At 40.2% G+C, this 17,938-nt stretch overlaps 1 protein-coding gene across 1 annotated transcript; it reads left to right on the plus strand.

Annotated features, from left to right (window-relative positions):
• The first annotated feature begins 271 nt into the window (after window positions 1-271).
• On the plus strand, window positions 272-15,230 carry SQOR (sulfide quinone oxidoreductase). Its single transcript, XM_053465145.1, has 10 exons — window positions 272-344; window positions 6,495-6,738; window positions 7,684-7,854; window positions 8,291-8,344; window positions 10,326-10,520; window positions 11,518-11,727; window positions 11,957-12,140; window positions 13,875-13,942; window positions 14,085-14,263; window positions 14,693-15,230. The coding sequence occupies exons 2-10, from the start codon at window positions 6,499-6,501 to the stop codon at window positions 14,748-14,750; spliced, it is 1,359 nt and encodes a 452-aa protein (XP_053321120.1). The 5' UTR covers window positions 272-344; window positions 6,495-6,498; the 3' UTR covers window positions 14,751-15,230.
• Window positions 15,231-17,938: the final 2,708 nt, after the last annotated feature.

The following is a 17,938-nucleotide window of genomic DNA, read 5'->3' on the forward strand; positions in this document are numbered from 1 at the left end:
TGTGTTCTATGTGATTCCATTTCTAATCAGATATTTACATTGTAGTTAGTACGGGGCACCTCCAGCCAGCAGAGGCCGACCGCCGTCACACGGAAAGTGTTAGAGGGGCTGCACAATAGTTACATTATATACAGCCCGTGCAGCCCCCCGAACGCGTGCTGCACAGTCTAGAGACTCTAGAGACAGCAGTGGCATCCCCGCCCTCCAGCCAGCAGCCAATCAGCCAGAGGTGTGTGAGCAGGAGGCTGGGCTTGGGGAGGTAGTGGGCGGGCAGAGCTCGGGACTGGAAAACATAGTTCACCCCCGGAGTGGCAGTGGCTGTCCGCACCTGGGATCCGCCCAAGGTAAGGCGCTGTTCGGGTCACCTGTCACCCGAACCGAATCCAAGCGTAATGCCATTAACCCTTTGCCTGCCAGAGTGGGCAGAATAGGAAGGAAGTAAAGCCATCGCTGCTCCTTCTGTCATGTTATGCCAACCCAGCATTGCCATGGGTGTGAAGGAGCGAGTTCTTCTTACTCTAGATGCCCATTAAGAGGTGTTTGTGTTGTGGGGTCCGTGTGGTTAGGGTGGGCTGCAGTCGGTATAATGCATCGGGCAGCTTACCTTGGAAAGAAAAAGTGCGATTTTACTAATTAGAAAGTCTGATTGTACTTAATTATTAGCTGGGTACTGAGATTGTATGGATGCCCGAGGAGATGGGGTGCAGTGGGGTGCAGTGTGGTGGGCGCTGTTAGAGTCACTGGACCCTGTGCTGTCCCCACTGTGATCTCTATATCTGTGTTTACAGTGTAGCGATTTGGGCCATTAACATACAGTGTTTTTCCTCCCCACATGTGATCGCACAACTAGTAAGAGGAGTATCTGCGTGAGAAAATGTGTGTCAGTTTAGGATATCTAGTAGCCACACAAAGCTAAGCATTCTCACCAGCAGAATTAGGCAGGTTCCAGTAATGAGGCTTCCAGAACTAAACTGAGCCAGGGCTGCAGTTTCTTTTTATAGTGATATCATCAAGATAATGCACTAATAACAAAACAACCAGATGGGCTACCAGAATTGCTTCTGTGGCCTTTTAAAATTTGACATATTTCTTTGCAAATCATGTGTGAAAACTGATGTTCCAGCAACCAGACAAACGCTGCAGAGCATCAGGGCAATTTCAGGGCTTCGTTGCCGAGGGTCATAGGGGTGGGTGTAGAACAAAACCAAAGTGACTGGAGAATTTTAACGCACCCTAAAGATCGGAATCGATTAACCAAAAACTCAATCTGCCCCCCTAAGACATATAATGTACGTAATTATTATTTATTGTTTTATATAGCGCCATCATATTCCGTAGCGCTGTACAATGGGTAGACAGGACAAGTAGTATATAACATAACAGTTTGACTTACAGAACAACAGGTGAAGAGGGCCCTGCTCAAAGGAGCTTACAATCTAGAATGGATGTTTTACACCCTCCTGTATTGGCGTGTAATTGTTTCCCCCATAAACTGCACATATACAATATTTGGGTTTAATATCCAAACTCTCTAGAAAAAGATACATTGGTTCTCTAGGCTTTGTTTTCCTGAAAATGTATTGTTTCTCTTATTTTTTCAGCAAATTTGTAACAATTTTATAACAGTTCTCTGTCCCAAAATGTGCAATAGAATGAAAAGTGAAATGCTTTGAAAGTGTAACTGATACAGGACGTATTTAACCCTTCCACTCCTACCTAGCCTTTCCGTACCTGCTTGTGTGTCGCACACTCTGCCCATCAGAATTGCATCACTTGCTGTAAGATTAACCGGACATTATTGCCCAATTTATTCCCTTCTTGTTGCGTCAATCATACACTTTGTAGTCTTGTATGGGTGTTATAGACCTTTGGCACAGATAGTGAAGGAAGTCCTGCGGCTGCACTGGGTTGTTCTTGCGTTTCAGTATACAGGCTGCTCTGAGAATATGATTACGTCCGCGTCTACGTGCGTGCATAGAGCTAGAATACTAAGTCACTATTTATTTTATAACTTTCTGATCATAAAGAAACAGCAGATGCATTTCATGATGTGTGATATTACGGTATATGCAGAACTGGAATGAAGAAGCTGGAGGGCAGCAGTTAGCTATGATATAGTTAACAAGTAAGTTATATAGTTAAAAAGTCAGGGAAGTCATTAAATGTAGCACAAGTTGCTTAACGGCATCATTTACCTATAAAAACTTTATGACAGTGAGGTTAACGAAGCAGGATTTGGTAAATGAACTCTGGTGACCCCGTCTTAAGAAAGCTCGGTGTTGATCGGTAGGAGGGTATAGGGACATGTATATGAAAGGTCATGATCTGTATAGGGCAACCAGTCTTATGGGCAACAAAACTCTTTGTGATACATATCACTGATCAAGGAACAGACCGGGAATTAAAATCAGCCCTGGTAATATGATTGATTGTTTTATATAGCGCCATCATATTCCATGGCGCTGTACGATGGGTAAACAGGACATAACAAGAAGTGCATCACATATTTCAACTTACTGAAACAAGGGCTCTGCTCAAACGAGTTTACAGTCTAGAGGAATCAATTATTAGGGCAGCGTCTGATAAATGCCATGCGTGAGGCTGCCTGCTGGTCCGACTTTACGCTTTGGCAGCCGCACACTATAGGACTGAGTGGCAATAAAGGTACGTGGGCACCGGCCCGGTGTATTTGTCCGGTTGGCCCGATGGCTAGTCAGAGCCCGTCCTGATCTGTAATGACAGTTCCAGGTGACATTGGCTTGTCGCTTCTTGACCTTTGGCCTGGAAAAAAAAGAAATGAAACCAAAAAAGGTGAAAGGCTTTCATCCCGTAACCCAACCGCATGCCTGTACTAATACACCATGTTCTCTCCCCATAGGGGAAGTTGCAGGGTGTGCTGCGTCAGCCAGTGGGTAAGGCTTATTGAGTTCCTTAAGCACCCCTCCCCCTCTCCTCTTTGTACTTTTTTTGGCTACGTGCTGCATCGTAGCCCACTTTATGGGAGTAAAGTGTTTAGTCATTGTGACTGGGTCTAGTCTGCTGAAAGAACACGCGTAATCTGGGATTCGTGTTTTTCTTTCGTGGAATGTCTTCTAGAAATAAACACAGGCAGCCAGCATTAACCTCTTAAATGCTGGAGCTGGGAGATCAGTAGCATATTATTATAGGGATATCCCCACGTCTCCAGAGCAAATCTACTCTTCGAACAATGAAGGCCTCAAACACCCCAAGAAGCACACAGAGGGGTTTCCTTTACCCGAAGATTGCTTGTTACCAGAAGGAGGAAAGGGATGTTTTCATTTGTTTTCGATCTCACATTCGTTTAAAGAGATCACTTTGTCACGACTGTGATTACCAGGTCGGGTAGGAGTCTCTGTGCAGGGACAGGTTCAGGCTTGGGGCTCCTCATGGGGCAGGATGGTATGGAGGTCACTGTTACAGCCTTCGCCTTCCTCTTAGGAGCCATCAGAGAAGAGCAGACCGTAGAGACAGTAAGAGGAGAGTGGAGGAATGGGGTCAAAAATCAAGGTAGACTGGGATAAGACAGAGGCTTAAACAGAGAACGGTCCAGGTGATCATCAAGCCGAACGGGGTACCAGATCAGGATACAGGAACATAAACAGAGTCCAGAGCTAGGGATCAAAAACCAGAATACACGCCATCACAATACAGCAGGGCCAGGAAATGCAATGTTCTGGCATGGGAGCCTGGGAGCAACCCTTGTTATAAAGGCTCTTGATGGGCCTCAAGTGTGTCTGGAGCCAGCAGTAACCTGGAAAGGGACATTTCCCAGGAACCACAGAGTCTCCTGGTAGCGAGACTGGTAGGTGGGTGGTCTGCCATTCTTGGGGTTGCAAGTCCCAACCACAATCCATAACGTCCTGCATTTTTAATGATTATGATTGTGGAGAAGTCCCTTTAAAGTTTTGTGGTGTCCACCTTGCAGATGCATTGGGCCGAATCCCTACTATACACATGTGCCCCTTTCCCCACTCCCTGCTATTAACCGTACAAGAGATGTGTTTGGCCGAATACATCTGACACATACATTTATTTAAATGAGAGGCTTTTATGCCACTGATTGGCCCCATTTAGAAGGGATTTCCAATCATGTCTCAAAAAAAGAGGAAAAATCCCATCTGGAATGCAAAATTCCAATCTTATTTCTCACAAATGAGGACCTTAGACCCGCTGGCCCTGCAGATTTCAATGCAAAGTGTGAGTTTCCCCGTTTTGACATAAATAGGGACTTCACTTGATACCCTTTAGCTAGTGGTAAAGAGATCAGTCTTGAACTAAGGCTTTGTGCTCTTGATATTATAGATACCTAGAACAGTCACTAAAATCCATGGCTTAACAAATAAATCCTTCATTACCCTGAATAATTTATACAAAGTTGCCCCGGAGCTCTTCTCTCAAGAATGATCTTCATAGGTAAAAAGTTCTAACCAGCAGATTAAAATGTACTAAGCAGGGGAATTAAGTGAGGTTGGAGACACTGGTCTAGCGTGATAATAAATGTGTTTTACATGTGTCATATAACCACGCCTTTTGTTGGTGTGAACGTGCAGTGAAACACTGTTTGCAAATACGATGACAGCAGGACAAGAAAATTTATTGACACACCGGAGGCAGAGAGGGCACCTTGGAGCTCTTGGGCTCAGTAGTGAGTTGAGCTACAGAGGCTCTAGAGAAATAACATGTTTTCCCCCTTTTTAGAATATCTTCTTTATGACACAGTGATTTTTTTTTGTCTAAAATGTTAACACTAATCAGCTATTGCCCCGGAGCTTCTTGATAGAAAGATAGGCCATGCTCTCTAAAGATAGCATTACTGTTGGAGGAAGGGCTCAGCCAAACGTTGCATTCAGTGTATTCAAATAAGAACTGTTTTGGTTATTTTATATTAAGATGATGAAACGATATATTTAAAAAGAACATAAAAAAGCAACGTTTCAGCCAAACAAAGGCCCTGTTTGGCCGAAACGCTGCTTTTTTTGTTTTGCTTTCTCTGAGTAGAGTAACTTCAGGAATGGAAGCTGTTTGGAGTGCTGGGATTCTCTTCTGTGTTCCTAAACTCACTGCAAGGCATCTTTCATTAATACCAGAAAAAAATCTTACTTTTTCTTAGGCCATATCCTGCTGTAAGTGTTATCTAGAGACCAGGCCAGACCCCATCATAAAATCAGTGAAACAGGACATCTTCAAAGGATGCCAAACGTCCCGTCCTGTGTGCCTTAAAATCATACAGGGACCAGGCACTGGGGTCACACAGCAGCACCTAGCATCTTGGGAGTTATCACGTCAGTAATATGGTTACATTTCCATAGAATAATCATAGAGAGTCATAGTGCTGGCAGGTTGTAGCTGTGACAGGTAGGTCCTAAACTTAGTAGGGCCGCATTGTTCCTCAGGAGGGCTGCCAGGCAGGCCCTGCAAGTTGGAGAGGTCCTGCATAGCGTGTCACTTAATTAGAATCACTCCATGGTAGAGGAAGTAGATAGGTAAGTCAAGATGGGGCTCCACCAGACTCTCTGGCCATCTGCCGAGCTGTGCACGGATATAAAGGGTCAGAAGAACCCACAGACTGAAGGAAAGGGGTGTTTTTGCTGACTTGGCTTGTGATCTTCCCCTCCAGACCAGCTGAACCAGCAGAGACCAGCCAATGTATTGAACCCAGTTCAAGCCCGCACTGCCTTGCCCCTTTAACAGGGAGGGTTTGGGGACTTTAAAACAAAATAGAGCCGACTGTAATTTAAGTCCTCTGACTGTCACTTTACAACAACCAGTCATGAAATCAATATCAAACAGTGATAGCTGCCGGATCTCTGGGAGGAATACAGTTTCCATATGTATTTTTAACTCAATATAAAACGGTGGCCAAGTCCAACGCCTTCTGTAAATGAATAGGTTGCCACTCCTCCAACTAAATGAATACGTGTAATGGGAGATATATAGGGAGGCGGAAGATACAGGCAGAGCTATAAATATATCAGATATATTAGAAAATATCACTTCACATCATTACTAAAATGGAGCTCTGTGGGTTCTTATGCTTTTTCCTTGTAGAGGTTCCCTGGAGGTTGTTGGTGACCATGAACTTTAGAAGGGGGAGTCTGATAGATTGGGGAGGGAATTCCATGCATTGACCTGGTATTGCAATACCTCCAGGACCAAAAGAAACCCAAACATTAACCAAAACTCTGACCAAAATTCTGATTATTTAACCCCTTAATGACAAAGCCCGTACATGTACGGGCTCAAAATGCATTGTTTTCAATGGATTTAGGGACCGCCCATTGTCCTTAAGGGGATAAACAGACTAGAAATAAGTTGCTGTATACGCATCTAAGCGCAGTGTCCCTTCTGCCGGGGCCACAGTAACACTCATTTGTTAGATTTGTTAGCAACAAGAGCATGTTGGAGCTTCATTTAAATGCAGAAACTGTTCCAGTAGCCAGTATTTATCTGTCCAATGTGGTTTTATTTTCCAGCTGAATGAAGATGAGCGCTTTTGGAGTAATATCGTGTGGCATCCATGCCCATCAGTGTGCCCAATTACTGAGGATTGGAGTACATGGTGGAGCGTGCCGCAGCCTACATGTTACAGGAAGATATGCCGCCAAGGAGTATTATGATGTGGTGGTAGTTGGTGGCGGTGCGGGTGGCATTACAATGAGTGCTCGAATGAAAAGGAAAGTAGGAGCTGGAAAAGTGGCCATCATTGAGCCAAGTGAGGTATGGATGATTCCATAGTATTAAGACATTAAGACACATTTCCCCAAATAAGCATCTATATTAATGGAGTAAATACAGTCGTTTCATTCATGTAAAATCCATGTGCACCACTCGATTAATTCCTGAATTAAGCCCCAGTTTTACTGTTGGTTGGGGCCTGTGCAGGCGCATATACCATGTGGGGCATTGCTTGTGCAAAACACTGCGTTTGCTGAAATACAGAGGGAAGCAGACTTGGGAAAAATCTGGCATTACTCCCCCTTTAACAATTACTACAAGCCTTAAAACTTCAGTACAGTGTTTTTGCTTCATTTGACAATTAATTGGTAAAATAAACTAATGACATTTGAACGACTTGTCCTAGAGAAGTGCTGATGGGCCACTTTGTGGCCTGTAGGTACCTCCTGGTTCCACCGTTATTGACGTGGAAATGTCTTCTACTGCTTGCTTTATATGTAAAGCTATTCCATAGACTTTGAAGATAAGAATCACACCACTCTATTTATTTATCAATATTGTCTTCAAAAGATGTTTGGCTAAACCTATAATGCCTGGGGGATAATTGTAATTGTGGTTCATAGATCCTGAGTAAACAAGAGAGGCCAGTTGGTGCCTCGCTAAAGTTGACTAGTCTACTGCCTTCCTGTGGACTGGAATGTTGGGACACTGGCTTGGACTCTGCTTTACATTGGGTGTTATGTGTAAAAAGTGATGCTGTAACACTTGTAAAATGCAGTTTTATCACCGTGGACATGTACAATCATGTCAATTCGTGTAAATGTATGAATTCTGATGAACGACTCCTACTCCTATACATGTGTTATTTACACATAATATAAGATTGTACATTTACATTTATGTGATATATTGCCAGCCAGTCATGTCTCTGCTAATCCTCAATCATTGACCACTACCCCACAGTGACAGATTATTCTGCATTTCTAGACACACTACTATCAGCCCATCTGGACCCTTGTCGGTGGAGGTGCCAAGAAGCTAGCAAGCTCTGCTCGTCCCACAGAGAGCCTAATCCCCTCAGGGGTCAAATGGATCAAATCAGAAGTGAAAAGCTTTGACCCTGATAAGAACACTATCCGAATTAATGATGACAAAGAGGTATTCTTTTTATCTAATTTTGTTTCCAGTTGCAGTACCCTACATATTCTGTAATGGGGCATCACCAGTCTTTTTGCAATGTAAAAAAAATAATAATTGCCAGTATTGTTGACTACTGTGTCTTCCCAGAAATAATCTTTTAATCATGTAACATTTTTTCTTATTCATATTTTTTGGTCAGGAACACCTAATTGTCACCATAACCTGAAACATGTTTTCATAGTGTGAACACTAAAAGTACTGAAATGACCTAAATATAATCCTCACATTTTCCCCAAACTAATATGCAGATTATGGTCAAACTTTAGATTTTTTACATTGATCAAAGACGTCCAGTATCTGTTCACAAAATCTTCTGTATACATTATATATACTGAATAACAAAAAGCACCATTTCCTTACTGTTGACATTCTGTTCTCTTTCTTTCTTTTGCAGATTAGCTATAAGTATTTGATAATTGCCCTTGGCATTAAATTACAGTATGAAAAGGTATTGTATTAATTGCATATATATTCATAATGTCTTACTTATAAATGCAGATAGGCATAATTACAAGCCTTTAAGAGACACCAAGCTCTATGGAATATGAAAACACCTGCCCCAAACAGACGGATAGTTGGGTGAAAATGTATTTATGCGGATAGTTGCCCCATTTCTGGTGCACCCAACACAGGTGTCCCGACTTGGACACCTGAAATGATAGGGGGTATACACAGCCTGTATACATGAATACTGAGTAAGGTATACGTGTCTCTATTAAATTAATGTTGACTGTAGTGTATGCTGAATTACCCTTCCTGGGATTGAGAGTCTTACAGCATTTTACAGTTTTTTACAGGATTGTAACTATTTTATGCACTAGTCAAGATGAGTTTATGAAGATGAGCATTTCATACTATAGAATTATTGTATTCAGTGCTAGAGATTACACGTTGGAAGAAACAATTAAAATAAAATGTAATTAAAATGCACTGCTTTCCTGTTGAAAGGTAATTGGGATGAGTGTGTTATTTGCAGTCCAGGCTTTACATGGTCTTTGTCCCAGATTTCTCTCTTAATGACACGTGAAGGATTATCGGGCGAACGGCACATGTTTTATGAGCAAACACTGGTTTGCCGCACTGTGAATGAACACAATGATTGAAGCATACGTAGAGCCAACATTTCATATTGTGTATTATCAGTCTGATCAGACCAGCTTGCCCTTCTCATAAACCCATTTTCCCATCACACCAGCTGGATCGTTTCCCTATTTTGGATTGCCTGGATTTATTAGCTTTTCTTAACATTTACTATGCAGTGTGTCACAAGTCGTATGATACCAGAATTAAAGCATATCTATGATATAAAAAAAAAACAATCCGTTAATCTATTAATTAATCTAAGCAACAGGCAAATGTCTATACTTTGGCGACCACTACATTAGCCAGGGCACAACCTTAAACATGTTATAACAGCATTTGGACCATTTTGTGTGCTTTGTTAATTATGAAGTGTTTTAAGTGTATGTCTACTTTAAAGACTTGTTTAATGGTTACTCAGTAAGTAATATGTATCCTCTAGGAACAATATAATCGGATTATAATTTGGTGCCGTGTGTGTACTTAGTTTATCCTCTAGGTGGCAGTAGATTTACTCTTAAATACCAGCTTGTTTTTTTCAAGCAATTGTTTTATTTTTCTTAGTTCAGAAAAGTCTCATAAAATATTCCTTAAAACCTTGTAATAAACCTTTTAGTAAAATAAAAAACCTTTTAATAAAAGCTGATAGTTCCTCCTTAAAATATTTATGTAATTCTTTTAATTTGAAAATAATTTTATATGCTATAAATATACTGGTTTAATTTTTTTTGGCTGTATATTTTGAATATATATGTACACTACAGTTCAAGAGTTCGGAGTCACTTAGAAATGTCCATGTTTTTGAAAGAAAAGCAATTTAACATATGAAATGGGTCAGAAATACATTGTAGACGTAGTTAACGTTGTAATTGACTATTGTAGCTGGAAATGGCTGATTTTTAATGGAATATCTTCATAGTGCTCTAATGGCACGTTGTGTTCGCTAATCCAAGTTTAAAAGGGAAATTGATCATTAGAAAACTCTTTTGCAATTATGTTACAGCTAGAAAGTTCCTTGTTTTCCATGAAAACAGGTAAATTAACCCAAAGCTTTGAACAGTAGTGTATACAATTTCAGGGATATTAATAATTTGTGATTTTTAGACACATACCGAATTTATTGATCCTTTTGGGGTAAATTAAATATATGATATCAAACTTGCATTAAGCAGACAAGCCTTGGCAGCCCCGTTAGAATACGAGGTAAACAAATAAACATGCTCCATTAGACATTATACACAGCTTAGACTGTAGAGAAATAAACCAAATTATCATAACTGCCCCTTTAATGGAGTTTACAGGATTGAGACGTGTACTGACCTTTATATTTTCGTATATCCCTGTCACAGATTAAAGGTTTGCCTGAAGGTTTTAATTATCCCAAAATTGGTTCAAACTACTCAGTGAAAACTGTTGAGAAGACGTGGAAAGCTCTGCAGGACTTTAAGAAGGGAAATGCCGTATTTACCTTCCCCAACACCCCGGTGAAATGTGCTGGAGCTCCTCAGAAAATCATGTACTTGTCAGAAGCATATCTCAGAAAAGTAAGTCTAAAATAACTTAAGGTTCTATCATGTTCAAACAAAAATCATTTGAAACATTGTTTGAATAAAGGAGAACAAACCACTATTCAACCAAATATTGGGTGGAACAATAACATCTATCCTCTGTGCAGCATAAATCTACAGCAGGTACTTCCACCGAGTGTTTGTATCTTCCATTTTGTACACATGTTTCTTGTCTTGAATGTTTTTCCAAAAGGGTTAAATCAGAACAACAAGTGGGCAAAAGTCCCACCTAATCCTGTAACATAATATCTGATTATTATTTGTTTCACCGACAAGTTTAAATCTAAGAACGCAACACAGAAATCTTTAAGAAGTTTATTATGTCTCTATGGCCTTTAGTATCCACTCAGAGCCACATTTGTGATACATTTGTCCTTAGCTGTTCATCTAAGTTAGAAGTTGGAAGTTTTGTAATGCAACAGGACATAAATCATAAAAGTAAATGTACTACATGGTTTTAAAAAAGAAAACCCCCCTTTGGAGCGGCCCAGTCAGATCCCAGACCTTAACCTACTAGAGATGCTGTAGAATGACCTCAAGAGAGCCGCTCACACCAGACATACTAGGCATATGGCTGAGCTTAAGGTGTCCTGTTATTGCTGCCTGTTATTTAAGGGGGTTTAACAAAGTTATTAAATCCAAGGGTTCACTTACTTTTTCCACCGGCACTGTGAATGTGTAATATGTGTGTTTAATAAAGACATGAATGGTTATCATTGTTTGTGTGTTATTAGCTTAAGCACATTGTGTTTGTTAATGTGACTTAGATGTAGATCTACGTTTTATGAACAATTAATGCAGAAAACCAGGTAATTCAGAAGGTTTTATTTATGTTTTCCTGCCGCTGTACAGATGAGTGTTACCTGTAAACACATACAAAATAGATAACATTAGTTATCTGGCAGCGTATTTAACCTATAACATTCACATGATCAGCGTATTTACCCTATAACATTCACATGATCTTGATTAGACGGGAAAGAGATCAGATGCCAATTTCATCTTTAACACCTCGCTGGGAGTCATCTTCGGGGTGAAGAAGTACGCAGATGCTTTGCTGGAGATCATTAAAGAAAGGAACATCCAGGTGAACTACAGACACAATCTGATTGAGGTGCGGGCAGACAAGCGGGAAGCTGTGTTCGAGAACCTGGACAAACCTGGAGAAACCAAAGTTTTGGAGGTAATACAGGCCTTGTATAACCAACTACAAAACTGTTTAATATGTAACCCTTGCGTTGTATAGAATTACAGAGGAACCCCATTCCTGTAATTATGTTCTCTTATGCAATGAGTAACACGTTACAATACTATCAACCTGACCCCAAAAATGAATGGTCAGGTTCTCTCAGTTATTAGGCAACAGGACAACTTTGACTACTTTCATTTTAATACATTTTTCGCCTTCACAGTATGAAATGCTTCATGTAACCCCACCCATGGGACCCCCAGATGTTTTGGTGAACAGTCCCGTGGCAGATGCAGGTGGCTGGGTAGATGTTGACAAGGAAACCCTGCAACATAAAAAATATCCCAATGTGTTTGGTATTGGGGATTGCACAAACCTCCCAACATCTAAGACCGCAGCGGCAATAGGTAATAAATTCATATTCTGTGCACTTAGAGCCATGCAAGGTGTGCATATGGCTTAAACACAACACATAAGGGACGTTTATCAGACAGGTATCACTGGCATTGCTCAACCCGATACATCAAGTGTTAAGAGGAAGGAAATTCTGTATTTCCCCTAACAGAGATATTCTGCAGGATATTCGGTAATAAACCGCTAACATCCTTGTATTTTGCTCTTAATACCAGAGTACACAATTATCTAGCATTCATTTGAACAGTAAACCTTTCCCATCTTTGGTTAAAGTCCATTGAAGATCTTATATTTATTACTAGCGGAACCCGTCTGATCTCTTTTTATTTCCATACCTATCCCAGAACGAGCTGGCTTCCAATACACTTTTACCGCCCTTAAGAAAAATAGAAGACTAATTGTGCGATCCCTTAAAACGTAGCTTTTAACTCAGATTGTTAAAATCGCCGTGTAAATAGTTAAAATACAGCTAGCGTATTTATGTGGGGATGTTGATTTGTATTTGTACTATTCACATAACTTTTAATTCTTATTACTAAAATGGATACGTTTTAATCACACAATTAGTTTTCCATCATTCATTCCCTTAGGGTTAACCCCCTAGCTAATATTAATTTATCCTTAAGAAAAATGGTTAGTCAGTGAATATTTGATTTTGGGGTAATTATAAAGCATCAGATGACCAGTGAAGAGCTCTCGGGATGTCTGGCCGTTCAGCTTGAGTTCTTGGCAATGCGTTACGCGGGCTGATCCACACATTAAGAGGCTGGTGTGCAGTCTTTATCTTTTGATTCCATGACTACATCACATGACTGATAAGTTTGTCCTTTACACCCTGCACATGTTTTGATCGGCACATTTAGTACAGCCAATAACGATGTTTTGGAACATAAGAATCAACACCGTGACACAAATGGCATAATAGGTGGTAATAATCCTAAACATGTCTAAATGTCTTTTTTTAACCACTTTTCCATACAATAAAATAATGTTTGATTTGTAATTATTCAATTCAAAACATATTTCACTGTCATTCTTTGGTGCAGACAGTACAGTAGTATGATTATGCGTATTCAGAAGTATTTATATGTTGTCACAACCCCTGAGATCACCTCCCTATATATATATATATATATATATATATATATATATATATATATATATATATATATACACACACACACACTTACTTTATGGTACAGTCATTGTGTACCTGCTTAATGGACAATACTGGGATCGTACGCACCAGGCATCTTCTATCTGTGTCTCTGTATGTTACAATCATGCAAAACCCCATAGTAAACAACACTGGGATCTGTCAGTGTTATATTAATCAACCCAAAAACAGTTCAAGTTTTTGAGTCTTTTGTGTTTGATTGTATCAAGCGGCTCCGTTCTTACACTGCTGGTGATAATAGTGGGGTATATAATGCCCAAAGAAGGATCTGTGAGCCTTAAAACTCTGCTTCAATCCTAATAAGTCCCAAGATGTGTATGTTATGGCACAGCACGATAAGGCGTTTGACTACTGGAAACTTGTTTGTTCCTGTACGTGGGTTTTTGCGATGATTGGAAAGTCATTGAGGTCACTTAAGGACCTGACTCTTCCTTGCCATGTTCTGCCAAGAAGAGGACGCTCATTACTGTTGCAAAACATCATGTGACCTTGCAACAGAAGCGTGCCCGGCTCCAACATTTATGTGTTAATATATTGTATCTCTTTACAGCTGCCCAATCTGCAGTACTTGATAAAACCATCTCCTTGGTAATGAAGAACCAGAGACCATCAATGAAGGTATCATGTAATATATATGCAAACACATACATATATTTATAAACTGACATTATTATGGATACACTGTAATTAATGTAATGTATTGTGGCAGCAAGGAGTGCCGATGTATCCCCATTTGTATTATCACGCTTGTTTTTTGCAGTATGATGGGTATACCTCGTGCCCGCTGGTGACCGGTTACAATAAAGTCATTCTGGCAGAGTTCGACTACAACGCTCAACCTCTGGAGACTTTTCCTATTGATCAAGGCAAAGAGAGGAGGACGATGTATCACATGAAAGCCGATATGATGCCGTTCCTTTATTGGCATATGCTCCTCAAGTAAGCCACTCTTGTCTTGACTGCCTATCGGCAAACATGCCCGAGATCACGAGTTTCACCTCCCAAATCTTAAGAAACATTACCATATCTGTTATTGGATTCCCTCCCCAGAAGTGGTTTTTAACACCTTGCATTCTGCAACTCACCCGAGATATAAAGGAAACTTAAGTTCTCCTTTATCTTCTTGGCCCATGTGCATAAGCAGACAGCACACAATTATCTACGGTTTTTTTTGTATATTTTGTATACATATTATTTATTCCTCTTAGTTTATATGCACCAAACTTAAACCTAGTTAAATACACTTGAAGCATCATAAAAGTTACATGAACAAAGGGACCTGGGTAACACTTCCTAAAGCACTGTATACCGTAGTTAAAATGTAATCTTATGTAATTATGTAACCATTGTTTTGTTTTGTTTTAACAGGGGTTATTGGGGAGGACCAGCACCCTTCAGGAAACTGCTCCATCTTGGTCTAAAATGAAAGAAAGCCATCTTTTCAACATCTGACCATAAAAATAAAAGAGCACCTCAACTATAATCTGACCCGTAACAATTATGGAACATTATAGACCATCTCCTATAACCAGCTTTTATATCTCCGTATGAGCTACCTTGTATTTGCTAGTGGAATTATTAGAATATATCATAGATACTCTATGATATATTCTAATACTCTAGTAGCATTCACATAGCTATAACTGTGAATTATGGAGGCCAGTCTCAGAAGGAAGAATATTTTGCTTTAAGGATGGAAGTCCTGTTATTAATATTTTTAAAAAATGTGTTTTTTAAGACAAATTTAGTAAAATTTAGTTAAGTGAATATATTGCACAGCACAATGGCTATTGGTTTTTGGACTATTTTTGTTGCACATAATTGTACTTTTGGGTTGGAGGATTTTTCTTTTTACAGAACAAATAAAATAGTGCATACACAATCATGCACATTTGTTACAAAAGAACTGCTTATTTGCTACGTGAATAAAAAAACCCCCCTTCAAATTGACATTGAATGCTATTATTTCATGATACGTTTGTAAAGAAGAGATTACTTTACCTTATTTTTTCATGATGTAAAAATGTGGGATAAAGAGAATATACATATGAACAACTTGGAGAGACGGAATCTTCATTACTAAGTCCTGCAATTCAGAGAATGGCGGAACATTATGCCATCCTACAGATGCTAGCAAACTACCTGCCGGCTATCCCTGATCTAACGGCACAGTGATACTTCTTAGAGATTTCTTGAACAATTTGTGGCTATTCTGGACTAGGCCTTGGAGGGTGATCAGGCTCCCAGGTTCACTGCATACTTAATGGGCTAGTTGGGGAGATTGTGTGGACAATGGGGAGGTCTGCTGGGCGGACTAGATGGGCTCGATGGTTCTTATCCGCCATCAAATTTTAATGATGTGGTCTATCTCATCTCATAAATCAAGGTCAATGAATTCCCTTTTATCTCTTGCTTTCACTAGGGAAGAGGGAAGAAGTGAAAAATAATGGCACTTGCTCTATAAATTAGATTAACTTTGTTGGAGAGATGGTAGGGTATGTCTCATAATATTCTGTCAGCAGAGAACAAAACTAAGAGGACCAAGTGATTAAATGGTCAGCAATGCCCTAACATACATGGTTATATAAAGATGTTTATGCAAATGAGCACAAGAGATTGGCAGAAGCAACACAAGAAAAAAATCTACACATTCCAAATGCTCGACTCTCTGTCAAACGCCTTGTTTAGGGAATACATCCTATTAGATGTGAAGAAACACAGCAGCCTCCTGTCTGCTACAAGGTGGAACAATAACACTTAACATGCCCTGTTGCCATTGCAGAAATATTCTCCTTGTGATCAAAATCTCATATCACTTGGTTTGGACTTGTCAGTGTTTAAAAAATGAGGGTCCTTCCCAGATTGTTCTGTTACTCTTATCGGTTCACATCTCCCTGGCCTTTTTGAAGGTGGTTCGGAGGTTGTACTCTAGTTACATCTGGCATTGCACTCGCCCACACAGACCCTTACTCTTCCCAAACATGCTGGATTTTTGGGGTTACCTGATATCTTCCGATACCAGAGGGCTGTCCATCCACTAACGGTGATCGAGTAAACCAGGAACGAGGAGTGCTGGTCTCCTCGTCTGCACTCTCAATGGCTACGAAGCTTAGCAGTGGACATCCAACAGTGGGTACCTTTTTGGTCTTATTACCTCTCTCCTCCTTCCCATCACCTCTCCTGCTTCCGTGTGCTTCATGGCAAGGACAAATACCCATTTTGTAGAATTCCTGCTGGCTGTCCCGTCCGAGTGCCCAGAGTACTCCGCAAAGGTAAGCACCATATTAACTTAGAGAGAACGGTCATCTTATTTTTAGACAACATTCGAGACATGGTGTATCTTCCCTCTATAGACTGCTGCTAGGCCCTTGGGAGGGGGGTCTGTTGCCCTACTATACTAGGCTATGGGAGCATGACATGGTGTTTGATAGGAGGAAAATGTTCTGTTTAGTTCATAAACAGTCTGTAAGCACTAGATTTTAGGAAATGTCTTTTACAGTCATAATCAGGTGGTATAGCTCTGAACTCACATTTTCCCCTTGGTATCCCCAAACTGCTGGAGATGCCAGAGCCAAAGCTCTTTCCTGCATGTATGGTGGGATTGCCCCTTGATTTATCTCTACTGGAGAAAGTTGTGGGGTGATAAGCCTCCTTTCAGATGACCCTCCGAGCTTCACTCCTGAATGCTACCTGTTGCATTTCACATAAGCAATCATTTTCCATCTTTAAGGCTTCCCTCGTGACCCGCCTGATTAACACTGCTGTATCGTTCATAGCATCTCGTTTTAAAAAGGACAAACCGTTCCTTCTCTTAAGGACTGGGCTGGGAAGGCTGAACAGATGCATTTAGTTGAGGAATTGATCCTCAGCTGATAAACACACTATATACTTAAATACCCGTTCTACAGGTTGCGGTTTATTCATTCCAGTGGTTTTAATGAAGCCACCAATTAAATTTTGATGGAGTGCTGCCTACCACCATTCTGGCCTTTGGTCATGTGTCTGAAAAAATTTATATTTCTTTATTATAACCCTGTTCCCCTCTCTTTCTTGGCATGTTAGTTTGTTATGGAGGTTTATTTGTTTCCCTTTCTTATCTTTGAAGCTCCAATTTGTATTCATAAACATTTTAATAAAATGTTTTGGAACATCTTTCAAGTAAAAAGTAAATGTAAAAAAAATCTTCTTAAACATAAACATGTAGGCAGTCTCCTGCCTCCCCTTTCATTTGAGCTCTATGTACGGTATTTAAAGTGCTTCTAAGATAAATTCAATTAAAAAAAGAAACCCTTTTTTCAGTACATCACTCTCGGAACTGTTGCACTCAATCACTTCAACCTCAATGGCTGCCTATATGCAGTAAAGAAAGCAATGCAAGTGTTTTTACTACATTTAAATTATAAATTCTGCTTTATGTTATACATTGTGACTTACCATTCATTTCCAAACAGGAATAAGCTTTGCAATTGTTATGCTGTGTCCTGAACAAGTTATGGCTGTGAATTTCACATCACACCATTGTTCTGACAGACAACACTAGGTTACAAGACTTGCTAAACATCCAGACTGCTCGCTTCTGTAACATACACATAAAGAACGACATCTGGCCGTGTG

The sequence above is a fragment of the Spea bombifrons genome, chromosome 4 (genome assembly GCF_027358695.1).
Source record: "Spea bombifrons isolate aSpeBom1 chromosome 4, aSpeBom1.2.pri, whole genome shotgun sequence".
NCBI lineage: Eukaryota > Metazoa > Chordata > Amphibia > Anura > Pelobatidae > Spea > Spea bombifrons.

What these genes read in the sequence shown, in the direction of transcription:
- SQOR (XM_053465145.1), top strand. Translation starts at nt 6,499, where the DNA reads ATGAAGATGAGCGCTTTTGGAGTAATATCGTGTGGCATCCATGCCCAT. An exon ending in CCATCATTGAGCCAAGTGAG is followed by an intron (nt 6,739 to 7,683) that starts GTATGGATGATT and finishes CTGCATTTCTAG; the next exon opens with ACACACTACTATCAGCCCAT. An exon ending in TTAAATTACAGTATGAAAAG is followed by an intron (nt 8,345 to 10,325) that starts GTATTGTATTAA and finishes TCCCTGTCACAG; the next exon opens with ATTAAAGGTTTGCCTGAAGG.